Below are 21,087 nucleotides of genomic sequence, written 5' to 3' on the forward strand. Positions count from 1 at the left end.
AGGGAGTAAGACTTCTGCTTTCCAATAGCAATAGCTCAAGGGCAGGGGTCCCCAAACTTTTTAAAGAGGGGGCCAGTTCACGGTCCCTCAGACCGTTGGAGGGCCGGACTATAGTTGGAAAAAAAAACAAACCCTATAAACAAATTCCAATGCAGACTGCACATCTCTTATTTTGAAGTTGAAAAAAACCAAACGGGAAGAAATACAGCCTCAATGTTAATAATAATCATAATCATAATAAAAAATAATAAAGAGGGTTGGAAGAGACACCTTGGGCCATCTTGTCCAACCCCCTTCTACCTTTGTGCACCAAAAGCACAAGCAAAGCACCCCTGACAGATGGCCACCCAGCCTCAATGTTGTTAATCATCATCATCATACATCACACAGTCCTAAACACTGGGGAAGTGTCCAACTTGTGATTTTGTGATATGAATTCCAGCATCTCTCTCTCTCTCTCTCTCTCTCTCTCTCTCTCTCTCTCTCTCTCTCTATATATATATATATATATATATATATATATATATATGGGTAATGAAATTTCGGCCTAGGACAAAACAACAAAACTACACATCCCAGAAACACTAAACTTGGCAGCACAACCCCTCATCCATGCCTCTACGTTCATACAACAAAAAGAAAAGAAAAATAAAGTCCTAATTAGAGGGAGAGGAATAGTTGTTTTTATCCAATTGCTGCCAGTTAAAAGGTTAAACTCAGCCTATTTGGTCACCTAGCAACCCACTCAGCCCAGGGGACAGGCAGAGGTAGGCCTCACTTAGGCCTCTTCCCTACTGCCTATAAAATACAGATTATCAGATTTGAACTGGATTATATGGCAGTGTAGACTCAAGGCCCTTCCACACAGCTATAGAACCCATTTATAATCTTAGATTATCTGCTTTGATTATCTTGACTCCACACTGCCATATAATCCACTTCAGTGTGTAGTCGGACACAACTGGACTTAATGTTAGAAGAAAACCTTTACCCTTTACCTTAACTACCACCAGTTCCTCAATAGTTTATTTCCCATACCACCAGACTTCGCCACAGCAACGCGTGGCCGGGCACAGCTAGTGATATATAGTTTGCTGTGTTATACTGTGTCTTTGTGCCAATAATACTAATAATAATAATAATAAGAAGAAGAAGAAGAAGAAGAAGAAGAAGAAGTTCCTTGACAAAATTGAAGGAAAAGCTGATAAGGAGAAGACCTGGCTGTGGCTCACGAATGGGACCCTGAAGAAGGAGACAGAAGGCCTGATCCTTGCAGCCCAGGAGCAAGACATCAGGACAAAGGCAATTCAGGCCAAGATGGAAAAATCAGCTGATGACCCAAAATGCAGACTGTGCAAGGAAACCGACGAAACCATTGATCATCTCCTCAGCTGCTGTAAGAAAATCGCACAGACAGACTACAAACAGAGGCACAACTATGTGGCCCAAATGATTCATTGGAACTTATGCCTCAAGTACCACCTCCCAGCAGCAAAGAACTGGTGGGATCACAAACCTGCAAAAGTCTTGGAAAATGAGCACGCAAAGATACTGTGGGACTTCCGAATCCAGACTGACAAAGTTCTGGAACACAACACACCAGACATCACAGTTGTGGAAAAGAACAAAGTTTGGATAATTGATGTTGCCATCCCAGGTGACAGTCGCATTGACGAAAAACAACAGGAAAAACTCAGCCGCTATCAGGACCTCAAGATTGAACTTCAAAGACTCTGGCAGAAACCAGTGCTGGTGGTCCCGGTGGTGATGGGCACACTGGGTGCCGTGCCAAAAGATCTCAGCCGGCATTTGGAAACAATAGACATTGACAAAATTACGATCTGCCAGCTGCAAAAGGCCACCCTGCTGGGATCTGCACGCATCATCCGAAAATACATCACACAGTCCTAGACACTTGGGAAGTGCTCGACTTGTGGTTTTTTGAAACGAAATCCAGCATGTCTATCTTGTTTGCTGTGAAATAATAATAATAATAATAATAATAATAATAATAATACAGTCCTAGACACTTGGGAAGTGTTCGACTTGTGGTTTTTTAAAACAAAATCCAGCATATCTATCTTGTTTGCTGTGAAATAATAATAATAATAATAATAATAATAATAATACAGTCCTAGACACTTGGGAAGTGTTCGACTTGTGGTTTTTTGAAACGAAATCCAGCATGTCTATCTTGTTTGCTGTGAAATAATAATAATAATAATAATAATAATAATAATAATAATAATAATACAGTCCTAGACACTTGGGAAGTGTTCGACTTGTGGTTTTTTGAAACGAAATCCAGCATGTCTATCTTGTTTGCTGTGAAATAATAATAATAATAATAATAATAATAATAATAATAATAATACAGTCCTAAACACTTGGGAAGTGTTCGACTTGTGGTTTTTTGAAACGAAATCCAGCATGTCTATCTTGTTTGCTGTGAAATAATAATAATAATAATAATAATAATACAGTCCTAGACACTTGGGAAGTGTTCGACTTGTGGTTTTTTAAAACAAAATCCAGCATATCTATCTTGTTTGCTGTGAAATAATAATAATAATAATAATAATAATAATAATAATAATAATAATACAGTCCTAGACACTTGGGAAGTGTTCGACTTGTGGTTTTTTGAAACGAAATCCAGCATGTCTATCTTGTTTGCTGTGAAATAATAATAATAATAATAATAATAATAATAATAATAATAATACAGTCCTAGACACTTGGGAAGTGTTCGACTTGTGGTTTTTTGAAACGAAATCCAGCATGTCTATCTTGTTTGCTGTGAAATAATAATAATAATAATAATAATAATAATAATAATAATAATAATAATAATAATACAGTCCTAGACACTTGGGAAGTGTTCGACTTGTGGTTTTTTGAAACGAAATCCAGCATGTCTATCTTGTTTGCTGTGTCATAATAAAATAAAGAGGATTGGAAAAGATCCCTTGGGCCATTTAGTCCAACCCCTTCTGCCTTTGTGTACCAAAAGCACTGGCAAAGCACCCCTTCGTAAATTATTAATTAAATAATAATAAAAAATATCATTATAAACAAGCAAAGCTTTGCAAGGTGAGGGAGGAGAAAGGGAAGGCGGAGGAGGAGGGAGCCGCCGTCATGGGGGCCGGATCAAGGGCTTCGATGGGCCGTATGTGGCCCCCGGGCCTTAGTTTGGAGACCCCCTGCTCAAGGGAGTGATGAAGGGTCTGGAGAACAAGCCCTATGAGGAGCGGCTTAAAGAGCTGGGCATGTTTAGCCTGCAGAAGAGAAGGCTGAGAGGAGACATGATAGCCATGTACAAATACATGAAGGGAAGTCATAGGGAGGAGGGAGCAAGATTGTTTTCTGCTGCCCTGCAGACTAGGACACGGAACAATGGCTTCAAACTACAGGGAAGGAGATTCCACCTGAACATCATAGAATCATAGAATCATAGAATAGTAGAGTTGGAAGAGACCTCATGGGCCATCTAGTCCAACCCCCTGCTAAGAAGCAGGAAATCGCATTCAAAGCACCCCCGACAGATGGCCATCCAGCCTCTGCTTAAAAGCCTCCAAGGAAGGAGCCTCCACCACGGCCCCGGGGAGAGAGTTCCACTGATGAACAGCCCTTCTCACAGTGAGGAAGTTCTTCCTGATGTTCAGGTGGAATCTCCTTCCCTGTAGTTTGAAGCCATTGTTCCCTTGTGTCCTAGTCTGCAGGGCAGCAGAAAACAAGCTCCCTCCCTCCTCCCTATGACTCCCCTTCACGTATTTGTACATGGCTATCATGTCTCCTCTCAGCCTTCTCTTCTGCAGGCTAAACATGCCCAGCTCTTTAAGCCGCTCCTCATAGGGCTTGTTCTCCAGACCCTTCATCATTTTAGTCGCCCTCCTCTGGACGCTTTCCAGCTTGTCAACATCTCCCTTCAACTGTGGTGCCCAAAATTGGACACAGTATTCCAGGTGTGGTCTGACCAAGGCAGAATAGAGGGGAGCATAACTTCCCTGGATCTAGACGCTATTCCCCTATTGATGCAGGCCAGAATCCCGTTGGCTTTTTTAGCAGCCGCATCACATTGTTGGCTCATGTTTAACTTGTTGTCCAAAAAGACCTTGGAGTCCTCGTGGACAACAAGTTAAACATGAGCCAACAATGTGATCAGGAAGAACTTCCTCACTGTGAGAAGGGCTGTTCAACAGTGGAACTCTCTCCCCGGGGCCGTGGTGGAGGCTCCTTCCTTGGAGGCTTTTAAGCAGAGGCTGGATGGCCATCTGTCGGGGGTGCTTTGAATGCGATTTCCTGCTTCTTAGCAGGGGGTTGGACTAGTTGGCCCATGTGGTCTCTTCCAACTCTACTATTCTATGATTCTATGATTCTATGAAGGTGATAAAAGTACTGGAGAGAGCCAGGTACCTGCATGGTCATGCACAGCAGATCCAGGGCGGTGGGCTCTTCCGGGGACGAGAGGGACTTGCGGTTGTTCTGCAGCTTGGCGAGAGGGACCCAGCGGACACTTTCAAAGGTTTGGCTGGTCTTCACCTCCTTGAGGGTGACGATCACGATGTTGCCCTGCTTGTCTTTGATGGGCTCAAAAAAGACCTGCCCCAGGTCCTGGATCCCCAGCAGGCCCTTCCAGGGAAACAAAGAGAAGAAAAGGAGGCTCATTTATGCAACATGGAGCATGACTCTTTATTCCCTCTGTTCTCTGTGAGAAGCCAGAGAGGCTACTGTATATATCGTTGCTCTGTTTGATGTCTTCAGATACAGTAGAGTCTCACTTATCCAACATAAACGGGCCGGCAGAACATTGGATAAGCGAATATGTTGGATAATAAGGAGGGATTAAGGAAAAGCCTATTAAACATCAAATTGGTTTATGATTTTACAAATTAAGCACCAAAACATCATGTTATACAACAAATTTGACAGAAAAAGTAGTTCAATACGCAGTGATACTATGTAGTAATTACTGTATTTATGAATTTAGCACCAAAATATCATGATATATTGAAAACATTGACTACAAAAATGGGTTGGATAATCCAGAACGTTGGATAAGCGAGTGTTCGATAAGTGAGACTCTACTGTATCAGGCATTCGGAATCAGTTGCAATGGGCTCCAACCATCCCAACAGTGCTGATCCTTCCTGAATATTTTGCACCATTGTTCAAGAGCCTTTCATTAAAATTGTTGCTAAAAAATTTCTATTTACAGAAGAGTCTCACTTATCCAACACTTGTTTATCCAACGTTCTGGATTATCCAACGCATTTTTGTAGTCAATGTTTTCAATACATCATGATATTTTGGTGTTAAATTAGTAAATACAATAATAATAATAATAATAATAATAATAATAATAATAATAATAATAATAAAACTTTATTTATACCCCGCCACCATCTCCCCAACGGGGACTCGGGGCGGCTTACATGGAGCCATGCCCAGAACAGTACAATATAGCAAAATATAAAACAACATATCACAATACAATTAAACAATACAATAAATAATCATATACACTGCAACACAAATACAGTAATTACTACATACATTACTGCATATTGAACTACTTTTTCTGTCAAATTTGTTGTATGACATGATGTTTTGGTGCTTACCGTATATACTCGAGTATTAGCCGACCCGAATATAAGCCGAGGCACCTAGGACCCTCACCCGAGTATAAGCCGAGGGGGGCTTTTTAGTCTTAAAAAAAGGGCTGAAAAACTAGGCTTATACTCAAGTATATACAGTACTTTTTCTCATCGAAGAGAATTTTTTTGATTCAAAAGGATCATAATACAGTAGAGTCTCACTTATCCAAGCTAAACGGGCCGGCAGAACCTTGGATAAGCTAATATCTTTGCTAATAAGGAGCGATTAAGGAAAAGCCTATTAAACATCAAATTAGATTATGATTTCACAAATTAAGCACCAAAACATTATATTATACAACAAATTTGACAGAAAAAGTAGTTCAATACGTAGTAATGCTATGTAGTAATTACTGTATTTACGAATTTAACACCAAAATATGATATATTGAAAACATTGACTACAAAAATGTGTTGGATAATCCAGAACATTGGATAAGTGAGTGTTGGATAAGTGGGACTCTACTGTACTCGAGTATAAGCCTAGTTTTTCATCCCTCTTTTTAAGACTGAAAAAGCCCCCCTCGGCTTATACTCAGGTGAGGGTCCTGGTGGGCTTATATTTGGGTCAGCTTATACTCGAGAATATATGGTACATTTATTATTTTTCTCTATTGTTATTGGTATTATTGTTCTCTATTATTGTTGCTACTATTACATTTATTTTACTCTATTTTATTATTATTAATAATACATTTATTATTTCATTCTGATATAAATAATAATAATAATATAATTATAATTTGTAAATACAGTAATTACAACATAACATTACTGCATACTGAACTATTTTTCTGTCAAATTTGTTGTATAACATGATGTTTTGGTGCTTAATTTGTAAAATCATAACCTAATTTGATGTTTAATAGGCTTTTCCTTAATCCCTCCTTATTATCCAAGATATTCGCTTATCCAAGGTTCTGCTGGCCTGTTTAACTTGGATAAGTGAGACTCTACTGTATTATTACATTTATTATTTTTCTCTATTATTGTTGCTACTATTATATTTATTTTCTCTATTTTTATTTACATTTATTATTTCACTCTGATATAATTATTATTATTATTGCATTTATTATTTTACTCTATTTATTATCACTTGTATTATTTTACTCTATTATTATGGTTATTACATATATTATTTTACTCTATTATTATTAAAAGGATACATGAGCACATTTCCATTGAGGAAGATGAGAATAATGATTTGATCGGAGTTGGACAGTCTTATCTTAAATTTGAGCTTGATGTAAATATTCAAAAACATTTATCCTACTGATGCCTCAATTGATGTAATTTTATTAATATCTATTTTTATTTCTGAAATTTACCACCCTCGGCTTATACTGGAGTCAATGTTTTCCCAGTTTTTTTGTGGTAAAATTAGGTGCCTCGGCTTATATCCAGGTCGGCTTATACTCAAGTATATACGGTATGTTTACCGTATATACTTGATATATATAAGCTGACCTGAATATAAGCTGAGGCACCTAATTTTACCACAAAAAAACCTGGGAAAACATTGACTCCAGTATAAGCCGAGATACCACTAACATTACATTAATTGAGGCATCGGTAGTTTACATGTTTTTGAATCTTTACATCAAACTGTAATTTAAGATATGACTGTTCAACTCTGATTAAATCAATATTTTCATCTTCTTCAATGTAAATGTGCTTATGTATCCTTTTAATAATAATAGAGTGAAATAATAAATGTAATAATAATAATAATAATAATGCAGTAAAATAATAAATGTAATCATAGAGTAAAATAACTGAACCCAGCCAACTTCGGATCTGGACCAAACTTGCCACACTGCCTCATCATGTCCAACTGAACATACAGGCAGGGTTTCGGGGTGATTGCCCTTTGGCTCTGGGAGTTGTAGTTCACCCTTATACAGACAGCACTGAACCCAGCTGATGATGGATCTGGACCAGACTTAAGTGATATTTCCTCACATCCCCAAACAACTGAATGCCATCTACTAATAACCCGGGCACCGCCGGGTCCTCAAGCTAGTAAAATATATATTTTAAAATACATATATTACTAGCTGTGCCCAGCCACGCGTTGCTGTGGCATTTTCTGGTGGTGTTGGTGAAAAATTGTTGAGATAGTGGTGGTATTGAATATCTGTTGTATGGTAGTCTTTATGTTTAGTATGCACACTGAAGTGGATTATATGGCAGTGTGGAGTCAAGATAATCCAGTTCAAAGCAGATAATAGAAGATTCTAAATGGGTTATATAGCTGTGTGGAAGGGCCTTGAGTCTACACTGCCATCTAATCCAGTTAAAATCTGATAATCTGTGGAAGAGGCCTAAGTGAGGCCTAACTGTGCCTGTCCCCTGGGCTGAGTAGGTTGCTAGGAGACCAAGTGGGCGGAGCTTAGCCTTCTGACTGGCAGCAATTGGATAAAAACTATTATTCCTCTCCCTGTAATTAGGACTTTATTTTTCTTTTCTTTTTGTTGTATCAACCTAGAGCCGTGAATGATGGGTTGTGTTGTCAAATTTCGAGGTTGGGGGGCCTGTTGTTTTGTTGTTTTGTCCGCTGCCCTGATGCCATCACTCTTCTATATATATAAAAGAGTGATGGCATCATGGCAGCGGACAAAACAACAAAAGTAAACACCACACAACCTCGAAAATTGACATCACAACCCCTCATCCATACCTCTAGGTTGATACAACAAAAAGAAAAGAAAAATAAATTCCTAATTAGAGGGAGAGGAATAATTGTTTTTATCCAATTGCTGCCAGTTAGAAGGCTAAGCTCCGCCCACTTGGTCTCCTAGCGACCTCCTCAGCCCAGGGGACAGGCACAGTTAGGCCTCATTTAGGCCTCTTCCACAGGTTATCAGATTTTAACTGGATTATATGGCAGTGTAGACTCAAGGCTCTTCCACACAGCTATATAACCCATTTAGAATCTTATATTATCTGCTTTGAACTGGATTATCTTGACTCCACATTGCCGTATAATCCACTTCAGTGTGCATACTAAACATAAAGACAACCATACAACAGACATTCAATACCACTACTACCTCAACAATTTCTCACCAACACCACCAGACAAAGCCACAGCAACGCGTGGCCGGGCACAGCTAGTTTATATATATAGATTTACCTGCATCTCTGAAATGGACAGCAACATCTTGAGGCGTGTTTGCAAAACACAGGAGCAAGACGACTGGGAAACGGTGACACACTGCCGCAGCCACAGGATTTCATCCCACATGCACGACACCTGCACCAACATTGCAATACAGGTTGTTGGAGGATATAATCTCCATAGTTTGCAGTACATCAAGATCTGAGTTACCCGAAAATCACATCTTCTGAAATTAATGCAGGAAATAGGCTGACAATTGTTTATAACTCTTGGCTAGAAATAGCTGGCAAGTCTTGTTTTGGCATGGCCAGCAGAGGATACCTCTCCATTTTAATCTGCTGCGTTAAAGGAAACATCTATATTTATACACGTAATAAAAGTGAAAATCTGTATGTGTGTATGTGACACAGGTGTCCGTTCACACAGACAGTCTTCAGCCTCTACAAACAGGCTATAGTTCCCAGTGCTGAGGAGCCACCAAGTCATTCTATCCCAAGACATTACAGGTTACAGTGAGCACATCCTTTCTCTTCCATTTGCATAACCCCGCCCACTGCCTCTCCCTTAACCCTTTCCTACGGCAGACAGCAACTGAACATACAAGGGAGAGAGGTTTGGGGAGAATTCACCATGAAGTGTAGGATCTGTAGGGACTGGGATATATACTGTATATACTTGAGTATAAGCCGGGTTTTTCAGCCCTTTTTTAGGACTGAAAAAGCCCCCTTCGGCTTATACTTGAGTGAAGGTCCTGGTCGGCTTAAACTCGAGTATATATGGTACATTCATTATTTTTCTCTATTATTATTGGTATTATTACCGTATATACTCCAGTATAAGCCAACCCGAATATAACCTGAGTCACCTAATTTTACCACAAAAAACTGGGAAAACATTGACTCCAGTATAAGCCGAGATACCAATAAAATTGCATTAATTGAGGCATCAGTAGTTTAAATGTTATTAAATATTTACATCAAACTGTAATTTAAGATAAGACTGTCCAACTCTGATTAAATAATTATTCTAACCTTCTTCAATGTCAATGTGCTTATGTATCCTTTTAATAATAATAGAGTAAAATAATATATGTAATAATAATAATAATAATAATAATAATAATAATAATAATAATAATAATAATAAAGACAGGAAAATAATACAAGTAATAATAAATAGAGTAAAATAATATATGTAATAATAATAATAATAATAATAATAATAATAATAAAGACAGGAAAATAATACAAGTAATAATAAATAGAGTAAAATAATAAAACAATAATAAGAACAGATTGAAATAATAAATGTATTAATAATAAGAAATAGCGTAAAATAGATGTAATAGTAGCAACAATAATAGAGAAAAACAATAAATGTAATAATACCAATAATAATAGAGAAAAAAAATAAATGTACCATATATTCTCGAGTATAAGCTGACCCAAATATAAGCCAACCAGGATCCTCACCTGAGTATAAGCCGAGGGGGGCTTTTTCAGACTTAAAAAAGGGCTGAAAAACTAGGCTTATACTTGAGTATATACAGTAATAATACCAATAATAATAGAGAAAAATAATAAATGTACCATATATTCTCGAGTATAAGCTGACCCAAATATAAGCCAACCAGGATCCTCACCCGAGTATAAGCCGAGGGGGGCTTTTTCAGACTTAAAAAAGGGCTGAAAAACTAGGCTTATACTTGAGTATATACAGTAATAATACCAATAATAATAGAGAAAAATAATAAATGTACCATATATTCTCGAGTATAAGCAGACCCAAATATAAGCCAACCAAGATCCTCACCCGAGTATAAGCCGAGGGGGGCTTTTTCAGTCTTAAAAAAGGGCTGAAAAACTAGGCTTATACTTGAGTATATACAGTAATAATACCAATAATAATAGAGAAAAATAATAAATGTACCATATATTCTCGAGTATAAGCAGACCCAAATATAAGCCAACCAAGATCCTCACCCGAGTATAAGCCAAGGGGGGCTTTTTCAGTCTTAAAAAAGGGCTGAAAAACTAGGCTTATACTTGAGTATATACAGTAATAATACCAATAATAATAGAGAAAAATAATAAACGTACCATATATTCTCGAGTATAAGCAGACCCAAATATAAGCCAACCAAGATCCTCACCCGAGTATAAGCCGAGGGGGGCTTTTTCAGACTTAAAAAAGGGCTGAAAAACTAGGCTTATACTTGAGTATATACAGTAATAATACCAATAATAATAGAGAAAAATAATAAATGTACCATATATTCTCGAGTATAAGCAGACCCAAATATAAGCCAACCAAGATCCTCACCCGAGTATAAGCCGAGGGGGGCTTTTTCAGACTTAAAAAAGGGCTGAAAAACTAGGCTTATACTTGAGTATATACAGTAATAATACCAATAATAATAGAGAAAAATAATAAATGTACCATATATTCTCGAGTATAAGCTGACCCAAATATAAGCCAACCAGGACCCTCACCCGAGTATAAGCCGAGGGGGGCTTTTTCAGTCTTAAAAAAAGGGCTGAAAAACTAGGCTTATACTCGAGTATATACAGTAAATAAATAAATAATCCGGGCACTGGCGTGTACCCGAGTTAGTTTACTATAAATGGGCAGATTGAAAGGGGCATGTTTCAGTAGCCTAGAACAACTTATGAAGTGGCTTCATGTTTAATTTCATGGCATCCTTTTCCTATGAGATACTCAAATAACAGTGATTTTAAAAAAATCACAGAATATAAAATTACATTTTTTGCACCACCAAGACTGTTTTGAGAAGCAACATCAAATTAACAGCCTAAGGCACGAGCGGAGGTGGTGAGATTTTGTGTCTGCAAATGTTAATTGAGCAGGAAAGTCTGGCTGCAAGTGCTGAAATGTCCCATGTCTTTCTGAGAAAGCTGTGCCTAAAGGATGAGTCTATATAGTCTGATACTGTAAATCCGTCATTCTAAGGCAATGATGGGCAACCCTTTGCGCTTGGTGTGTCAAAATTCACCAAAAAACCTAGCATGACTTGGGTGGTGTGTCACTTTGAGAAAAAAACCATAATTTCACAATATATATAGTTTAAATAACAAAAATGTATAATTTCAATATATAACTGTATTTAATAAATCAAAAACCATTTACTACCATTATTTCCATGTACAACAATCTATGGCAGGGGTCCTCACACTTTTAAAGCAGAGGGCCGGTCCACAATCCTTCAGACTCTTGAGGGGCCGAATTATCATTTGAAAAAAAATACGAACAAATTCCTATGCACACTGCATATGTGTTATTTGTAGTGCAATACAACAATAACAATGAAAGAACAATACAATATTTAAAAATGAAAACAATTTTAACCAACATAAGCCTATCAGGATTTCAATGGAAAGTGTGGGCCTGCTTCTGGCCAATGAGATAGTCAAGTGAATTAGGATTGTTATTGTTGTTGTGTGCCTTCAAGTCATTTCAGACTTCGGGCGAGCCTAAGTCTAAAATTATTTATTTATTTGCTACTTTTATTTACTATATTTATATCCCGCCCTTCTCACCCTGAAGGGGACTCAGAGCAGCTGTATGTACATACAATATATTATATTATTAGCATAACACAATATTAGCATTATATATTACTATATTGAACTATACCACTATACTGTAATATTACTGTATATGTAATATATACCGTGTTTCTCCGAAAATAAGACAGTGTCTTATATTATTTTTTGCTCCCAAAGATGTGCTAGGTCTTATTTTCAGGGGATGTCTTATTTTTCCATGAAGAAGAATTCACATTTATTGTTGAACAAAAAAATGAACATTTATTCTATACTCTACAGTAGTTGTCATCACAAACCAACATAACCAAACCAGACAAACCATGACTCCTGTGAAGAATTTCTTGTTACTACTGTATAAATATAAATAATATAATCTTTTAATATATTATTACCATTATTTCCATGTACAACTGGTATGTATATTAACCGATCCTGCAATTTCTGGTGTTTTGTTTGGTGGGCGCTGGGCATGCTTCCAAACAAAAACTTTGCTAGGTCTTACTTTTGGGGGAGGCCTTATATTTAGCAATTCAGCAAAACCTCTGCTAGGTCTTATTTTTTGGGGATGTCTTATTTTAGGGGAAACAGGGTAACATATAATTAATATTATTATATGGTATTATTATTAGTATTATATTGTATAACATTATAATATTTTTATCAATATTATATGTATATACAATATATTATATTATTAAAACTGATATAAAAATATTATATTATAAAACTAAGGGCGGGGGCCAGGTAAATGACCCTGGAGGGCCGCATCCGGCCCCCGGGCCTTAGTTTGGGGACCCCTGATCTATGGGACCTCTTGCAGTTTCCACGCTGATTTCTCTCTATTCTAGTTTCAATGTAGTCATGAATAATGAATAATATAATAATAATATAATGGTAATAATATGATAATATACTACAATAATAATAATAATAATAATAGAATAATAGTAGAATGATATACATAAACTAGCTGTGCCCAGCCACGCGTTGCTGTGGCGAAGTATGGTAGTATGGGAAATAAAGTATTGAGGTATTGGTGGTAGTTAAGGTAAAGGGTAAAGGTTTTCCCCTGACAGAGCTTAGCCTTCTAACTGGCAGCAATTGGATAAAAACAATTATTCCTCTCCCTCTAATTAGGACTTTCTTTTTGTTGTATGAACGTAGAGGCATGGATGAGGGGTTGTGCTGCCAACTTTAGTGTTTCTGGGATGTGTAGTTTTGTTGTTTTGTCCTAGGCCGAAATGTCATTACCCTTTTATATATATAGATGTATGTAATGTGCATAATTCCCATGGAGTAAACAAGAAAACCACTGGACCAAATCACACCAAATTTTGGCCACAAAAGACATCAGTCATCCAATCAATCTGCATGTGGCAAAAATTGCTAGGCGTGTCAGTGCTGACACGCGTGTCATAGGTTGACCATCACTGTTCTAAGGAATCACCTTGGTGAACCAGAGGAAGTCCTGCATGAGCAGACAGGAGTAAGTGTCGTCTATCTCCACGACAGGGATCTGATCCTCGTGCGTCACCAAGAGGCTGTCATCCTTGTAGAATATTGACGCCAAGTACAGGCCCCTGGGAAATGGAAAGGTTTTGTTTAGGATCCTGTCTATCACATTGGGAACGAGAGGAAAGGTAGACCGAGACATTAACAACACAGAACTGAAAGGATGGAAGTCGCTCCACATTTGCGAAGTGATACACCAATCCCAACCATCCTCTCACTGACCTTTTCAACGTCTTTAAGAATTTGCTTCCAGGATGGAAGAGATACTTCAGGCTCTTGGAGACCGAATGCTTTCTGCTCTGCGGCTGATTCTTACAAGGCTCTAAGAAGGGAAATAGAGAGCACACAAGAAGTCATTAGAGGTTGTATGGCCATGTTCCAGAAGCATTCTCTCCTGACATTTCGCCCACATCTATGGCAGGCATCCTCAGAGGTTGTGAGGTATGGAGAAACTTTTTTTTTTTTTCGTGTCAGGAGCAACCTGAGTTGCTTCTGGAGTGAGAGAATTGGCCGTCTGCAAGGATGTTGCCCAGGGGATGCCCGGATGCTTTTGATGTTTTTACCATCCTTGTGGGGGGCTTCTCTCATGTCCCCACATGGAGCTGGAGCTGATAGAGGGAGCTCATCCTCGCTCTCCCCGGGTGGGATTCAAACCTGGCAGCTTTCAGGTCAGCAACCCAACCTTCAAGTCACAAGGCTTTTATCCCCTAGGCCACCAGAGGCTTCTTATGGAGAAACTAAGCAAGGAAGGTTTATATATATATCTGTGGAAAGTCCAGGGTGAGAGAAGAACTCTTTTTCAGTTGGAGGCCAGTGTGAATGTCGTAGTTAATCACCTTAATTAGCATTGAATAGCTTCATCTCCTGGCTTCTTCCTGCCTGGGGGCATCCTTTGTTCAGAGTCGTTAGCTGCCCCTGGTTCCCATGTCTGGAACTCCTCTGTTTTCAGAGTGTTGCCCCCCAGGCAGGAAGGATGTCCCCAGGCAGGAAGAAGCCAGGAGATGAAGCTATTCAATGCTAATTAAGGTGATTATCTACAACATTCACACTGGCCTCCAACTGACAAGAGTTCCTCTCTCACCCTGGACTTTCCACATATATACGAGGGCTATCCACAAAGTAGGTTACGTTTTGGATTTTAAAAAGGACAAGGTATAGGAGAAATCATTTACCATATGCAGCTGAAAGGCACATCCCAATACTACAATCTCACGTAATCCCCACTGAAATCTAGGCACGTCTCATATAGATAAATGAGTTTGAAAAGGTCTGCCCCAATAAATTTGCTGCCTCTCTTCCGTTTCCAACAATGTGGCGTGGCTGGCAGCACAGCGTTTTGGCTACGCTGCAGGAAGGGAGAAGGGGGAAGAGCTGAGGACACAAGCAGGGAATGTTGGATTTAATTTCCAATAATGTTGCTTCTGTAAGTTCATTTTATGCAATTCTATCTTTATTTGTAGTCAATCTGTTAGTAGCTAATGTTTTTTAGTCAATGTTTTCAATACATTGCGATGTTTTGATGCTAAATTGATAAATACAGAAATTTCTACATAACGTTACCATGTATTGAACTGCTTTTTCTGTCCATTTGTTGTAAAACATGATGTCTTTGGTGCTTAATTTGTAAAATCATAACGTAATTTGACATTTAATGGGCTGTGGTGCAGGCGGGAGAGCAAGCCAGCTGCAATTAACTGCAATGAATCACTCTGACCAGGAGGTCATGAGTTCGAGCCCTGCTCGGAGCCTATGTTTGTTTGTCTTTGTTCAGAGGCGGTCCAACCATAAGGCGAAATAGGCATTTGCCTGTGGTGCCATCATCCCGGGGGCACCATCGTCCTGGGAGGAGGGCACCACTCTCCACCTCCTTCTCTTTCTGGCCTTCCGGCCAGCGCAGACCCACCTTTGCACCACGCAAGCCCACCTTTGGGGCCTTCAGAGATTGTGAGGTCTGTAGGAACTTGGAAGCTAGGTATGTGGGGTTTATATATCTGTAGAAGGTCCAGGGTGGGAGAAAGAACTTTTCTTTGAAGCAGGTGTGAGTGTTGTAATTAATCACCTTGATTACCGTTTAATGGCCCTGTGGCTTCAAGGCCTGGCTTCTTCTTGCCTGGGAGAATCTTTTTTTGGAAGGTGTTAGCTGTCCCTGATTGTTTACTGTCTGGATTTCTTCTGTTTTCAGAGTGTTGTTCTTTATTTATTGTCCTGATTTTAGAGTTGTTTTTTTTAAATACTGAGGGCTATCTGGGTTATCTAAGTCCACACTGCCCTATATCCCTGTTCAATGTTTAGTGCTAAATTTGCAAATATAGTAATTCCTACATAACATTACCATGTATTGAACTGCTTTTTCTATTGATTTGTTGTAAAACATGATGTTTTGGTGCTTAATTTTTAAAATAATAATGTAATTTGATGTTTTATAGGCTTTTCCTTTATACTTCCTTATTATCCAACATTTTTGCTTATCCAACGCTTTTATTTTTCAGTGATTGGTTTGGGGGGGGGGCGCCAAAATTCTGTTCGCCTACACTTGAAAAATACCTAGGGCCGGCTCTGTCTTTGTTCTATGTTAAAAGGCATTGAATGTTTGCCTATATGTGTAATGTGATCCGCCCTGAGTCCCCTTCGGGGTGAGAAAGAAGGGCAGAATATAAATGCTGTAAATAAATAAATAACTTTAATAGGCTTTTCCTTATTCCCTCCTTATTATCTAACATTTTTGCTTATCCAACGTTCTGCCGGTCTGTTTATGTTGGATAAGTGAGACTCTACTGTATCCAGATTCAGGGAATAAAGATCGAAAAGACAGACCATGACATTAATTTATTCGCCGACGATGTTTTGTTATTTCTGTCTAACCCACTAAAAGGCATAGGAAAAGTGGTGAAAATTCCCCCTTTATATACGGCCCAAAATATACATGAGGATGAATGTTAAAAAATGATGAACTTAAATCTGACCAAGGAAAGGCAGCTATAGTAAAAAAATGATGTCCAAAGAAGCTTTTCCGGAGATTGGTATCCTAACTGTCGAAGGGGAACTCACCATGGCACACACAGTGCTGGTGTACCATTTTCACCTGGTTCAAGAGGTGGTCCAGAGCTTCCGTTTGGCCTCTTCGGCGTGGCACTCGCCCATCGTACTCTCTCCAGTCTGAAGAGAAAGAAGACCAGATCAATAGAATAGGAGCAGCTACTGCTGGGAAGAGCTCCTGGATGAGCTTCAGGTCCTTCACAATGCCTCAGAACAATGCTATTGTGTCTTCTGCTTACTACTGTATATACTTGAAGATAAGCTGAGTTTTTCAGCCCTTATTTATGAGCTGAAAAAGCCTCCCCCGGCTTATTTCAGGTCAAGGCCAAGCCAGCAGCGGAGCCTGGAGGCCCCAGTATGTTTTCTTTTCCAAAACCTCCCTCCTCTGCTTCTCCTCCCAGGCTGGTTATCTTATATTTTTGAGAGAGAGAGAGAGACAGAAAAGAAGCGAATGTTTTCAAAAGCGAAAGGAGAGTGTGAGAGAAACCCTTGCAAGCCAGATTGCATGGGCAGAAGGGGAAGAAAAAAAGACATTCTTGCAAATTTGCACGATTCATTGCTATTACTATTATTATTATTACTACTACTACTATTGCAAGAACATTTGAGTCCAAAGGGAGGGAAGGAGGGAAAAGAGAGCAACAGAAGGTGTGTATTTTTATTCCTAAGGAAACAAAAATGAGGTGGGTTTTTTTGGGAGGGGGAGAGAAGTTTTAGAAAGCCTTTTCTGGCTACTTTAGAGTTTGAAAAAGGGAGAAAGAAAAGAGGTGGGAAATGGCAAGAGAAAAGAGGACAAAGTTGTTTTTAGGGGGGCTTTGCTTGCATTTCTCCCTTGGGTAAATGCATGCCCCAAAGCTTCTCAATATTTATATAGATGTTCCCCCTACAAATACATTAATATATGAATTTTCCCCTCATATGTTTACAGGTCTTTGCAAATCCTATATAAATATAGATAACTAGAGATTTCCATGTACCTGTATATCTGTTCCTATATGTATACATTAATTTTATATATGAATTTTACCCTCACATGTTTGCAAGTGCAGAGGGAAAATGCGCATGCGCACACATACAGAGATGTCTAGATAGATATAAACATTGATAAATAGGGCTTGCAAATATTGCAGGAGGAAAATGCACATAGAGAGAGGATTTGCAAAGGTTTCAGGGGGAAATACACATGTGAAATTAGTATATATAATGATAGATCTATATCTAGCTCTGCATTGTTTATGTAGGCATTCTATGTTTGCCTGTTACTATGTTGGAAGCCGGCCTGAGTCCCCGGGGGAGATAGATAGGGCAGGGGACAAAGGAAGCTGTTGTTGTTGTTGTTGTTGATGATGATAAAGTTATTGTTGATGATGATGATGATAAAGTTATTGTTGCTTTTCCACTTATAGAGTTAGTTTACTGTTTTTCTTTGAAAAACAGTAAATATCCAAAACATTTAACCCACTGATGCCTCAATTAATGTAATTTTATTGGTATCTAATTTTATTTTTCAAATTTACCAATAGTTGCTGCATTTCCCACCCTCGGCTTATACTCGAGTTCCCAGTTTTTTGTGGTAAAATTAGGTGCCTCGGCTTATATTCGGGTCGGCTTATACTCGAGTATATACGGTAACTTGGTCAAACAAAGAAATTGTTTTGGCATGAAAGCAAATCAGAAGGCAAGCTGAATGAGAACTTGAAAAATTACTTTAAGACTGTTGGCAGCCCAGATGTCACCATTTGTAGGAAATCCTTTCCCCAGTGGGTTGGGTTGCTGTGAGTTTTCCGGGCTGTATGGCCATGTTTCAGTAGTATTCTTTCCTGACGTTTTGCCTGCATCTGTGGCTAATGACATCTTCAGAGATCTGTTGGAGGTGAGGCAAGTGGAGTGTGTCTATCTGTCTATCTATCTATCTATCTATCTATCTATCTATCTATCTATCTATCTGGGTTGTTGTATGTTTTCCGGGCTGTATGGCCATGTTCCATACCTCACAACCTCTGAGGATGCCTGCCACAGATGTGGGTGAAACATCAGGAGAGAATACTTCTGGAACATGGCCAGACAGCCCGGAAAACATACAACAACCTATCTATCTATCTATCTATCTATCTATCTATCTATCTATCTATCTATCTATCTATCTATCTGTGAAATGATGTCCTGGGTGGGAGAAAGAACCCTGCCTGTCTGAAGCAAGTCTTTCTTCCACCTTGGACACTCCACTTGCCTCATTCCCAAAAGACCTCTGAACAAACCTTTGAGGAAGTTTGCAGATGCAGGCGAAACAACAGGCGTAAATACAATTTGGACATGGCCATATACCGAGCAACCCAGAGCAAATACTGTCAGTCCCATAGTGTAGTTCGTCGGTTAAACTATATTCGTTTGGTAACAATAGACTAAGTCTTAGACTAAGGCCCCTTCTAGACTGCCATATAAAATCCAAATTATCTGCTTTGAACTGGATTATCTGGCAGCATATATTGTGGCGCCCGGGCTGTGGCGCAAGCTGGTGAGCAGCCAGCTGCAGCCAGCTGAGACCAATCACTCTGACCAAGAGTTCGAGGCCAGCTCGGAGCCTGTGTTTGTCTTCTGTCTTTGTTCTATGTCAAGGCATTAAATGTTTGCCTTATATGTGTAACTACTAACTAGCTGTGCCCGGCCACACGTTGCTGTGGCGAAGTATGGTGGTATGGGAAATAAAGTATTGAGGAATTGGTGGCAGTTAAGGTAAAGGGTAAAGCAGATAATATAAGATTTTAAATGGGTAATATAGCTGTGTGGAAGGGCCTTGAGTCTACACTGCCATATAATCCAGTTAAAATAAGATAATCTGTATTTTATAGGCAGTGTGGAAGAGGCCTAAGTGAGGCCTAACTCTGCCTGTCCCCTGGGCTGAGTGGGTTGCTAGGAGACCAAGTGGGCGGAGCTTAGCCTTCTAACTGGCAGCAATGGGATAAAAACAATTGTTCCTCTCCCTGTAATTAGGACTTTATTTTTCTTTTCTTTTTGTTGTATCAACCTAGAGGCGTGGATGAGGGGTTGTGCTGTCAATTTTCGAGGTTGTGGGGTGTTTAGTTTTGTTGTTTTGTTGGTCGCCGGGATTCCATCACTCTTTTATATACAGTAGAGTCTCACTTATCCAACACTCGCTTATCCAACATTCTGGATTATCCAACACATTTTTGTAGTCAATGTTTTCAATATATCGTGATATTTTGGTGCTAAATTCATAAATACAGTAATTACTACATAGCATTACTGCGTATTGAACTACTTTTTCTGCCAAATTTGTTGTCTAACATGATGTTTTGTTGCTTCATTTGCAAAATCATAACCTAATTTGATGTTTAATAGGCTTTTCCTTAATGCCTCCTTATTATCCAACATATTCGCTTATCCAACATTCTGCCGGCCCGTTTATGTTGGATAAGTGAGACTCTACTGTATATATAAATGTGATCCGCCCTGAGTCCCCTTCGGGGTGAGAAGGGCGGAATATAAATACTGTAAATAAATAAAATAAATAAATATACTCATATAATCCAATTTTTTTCGTGTCAGGAGCGACTTGCACCAAGTCGCTTCTGGTGTGAGAGAATTGGCTGTCTGCAAGGACGTTGCCCAGGGGACGCCCAGATGTTTTTACCATCCTTGTGGGAGGCTTCTCTCATATCCCCGCATGGAGCTGGAGCTAACAGAGGGAGCTCATCCGCACTCTCCCCAAGTTGGATTCGAACCTGGCAGCCTTCAGGTCCGTTATCCAACCTTCAAGTCACAAGGCTTTAACCCACTATGCCACTGGGGGCTCCATATCTAATCCAATGTGGATTATCTGCTTTGAAAATCTGGATTATATGGCAGTGTAGAAAGGCCTGAAGATTTTCCCGAGCATGAACATTCAAGAAGCAAATGCGCAGAGGTAAATAATTGACATTTTTAAAAGGAAAAAATGGTGAAATTCTCAAGGTGCTGAATTCTTTCTGTTGTGAACCTGAGCATCAAAAGCACAGTAATACACACAGCTCATAATCTCTAGATTCAAAACGGGACACTAACTCCAACTTTACACAACGGAGAATCCAAGAACATAAACCTCGGGTGAGAACGGCTTACAAGTGTGACGGAATCAGAGCCACAAACAAGGTCGGGTCTGTGATCGCTCCTGGCGCTTCCACGGCCAGAAGTT

At 39.1% G+C, this 21,087-nt stretch overlaps 1 protein-coding gene and 1 long non-coding RNA gene across 2 annotated transcripts in view; one reads left to right on the plus strand and one right to left on the minus strand.

The window, feature by feature from the left end:
* The window catches only part of LOC134294218 (uncharacterized), a 98,933-nt gene that overhangs the window by 64,048 nt on the left and 13,798 nt on the right, over positions 1-21,087 (plus strand). The window lies entirely within an intron of this gene.
* LOC103281463 (ankyrin repeat and fibronectin type-III domain-containing protein 1) overlaps positions 1-21,087 on the minus strand; it is a 292,661-nt gene that overhangs the window by 40,155 nt on the left and 231,419 nt on the right. The window contains exons 13-17 of the mRNA XM_062964550.1: positions 16,908-17,015; positions 14,082-14,181; positions 13,795-13,927; positions 8,797-8,916; positions 4,417-4,632 (exon numbers count right to left, since the gene is read on the minus strand). Coding sequence (XP_062820620.1) covers positions 4,417-4,632; positions 8,797-8,916; positions 13,795-13,927; positions 14,082-14,181; positions 16,908-17,015 — 677 coding nt within the window. The remainder of the gene's footprint in view (positions 1-4,416; positions 4,633-8,796; positions 8,917-13,794; positions 13,928-14,081; positions 14,182-16,907; positions 17,016-21,087) is intronic.

Source organism: Anolis carolinensis, unplaced genomic scaffold, assembly GCF_035594765.1.
Source record: "Anolis carolinensis isolate JA03-04 unplaced genomic scaffold, rAnoCar3.1.pri scaffold_13, whole genome shotgun sequence".
Lineage (NCBI taxonomy): Eukaryota > Metazoa > Chordata > Lepidosauria > Squamata > Dactyloidae > Anolis > Anolis carolinensis.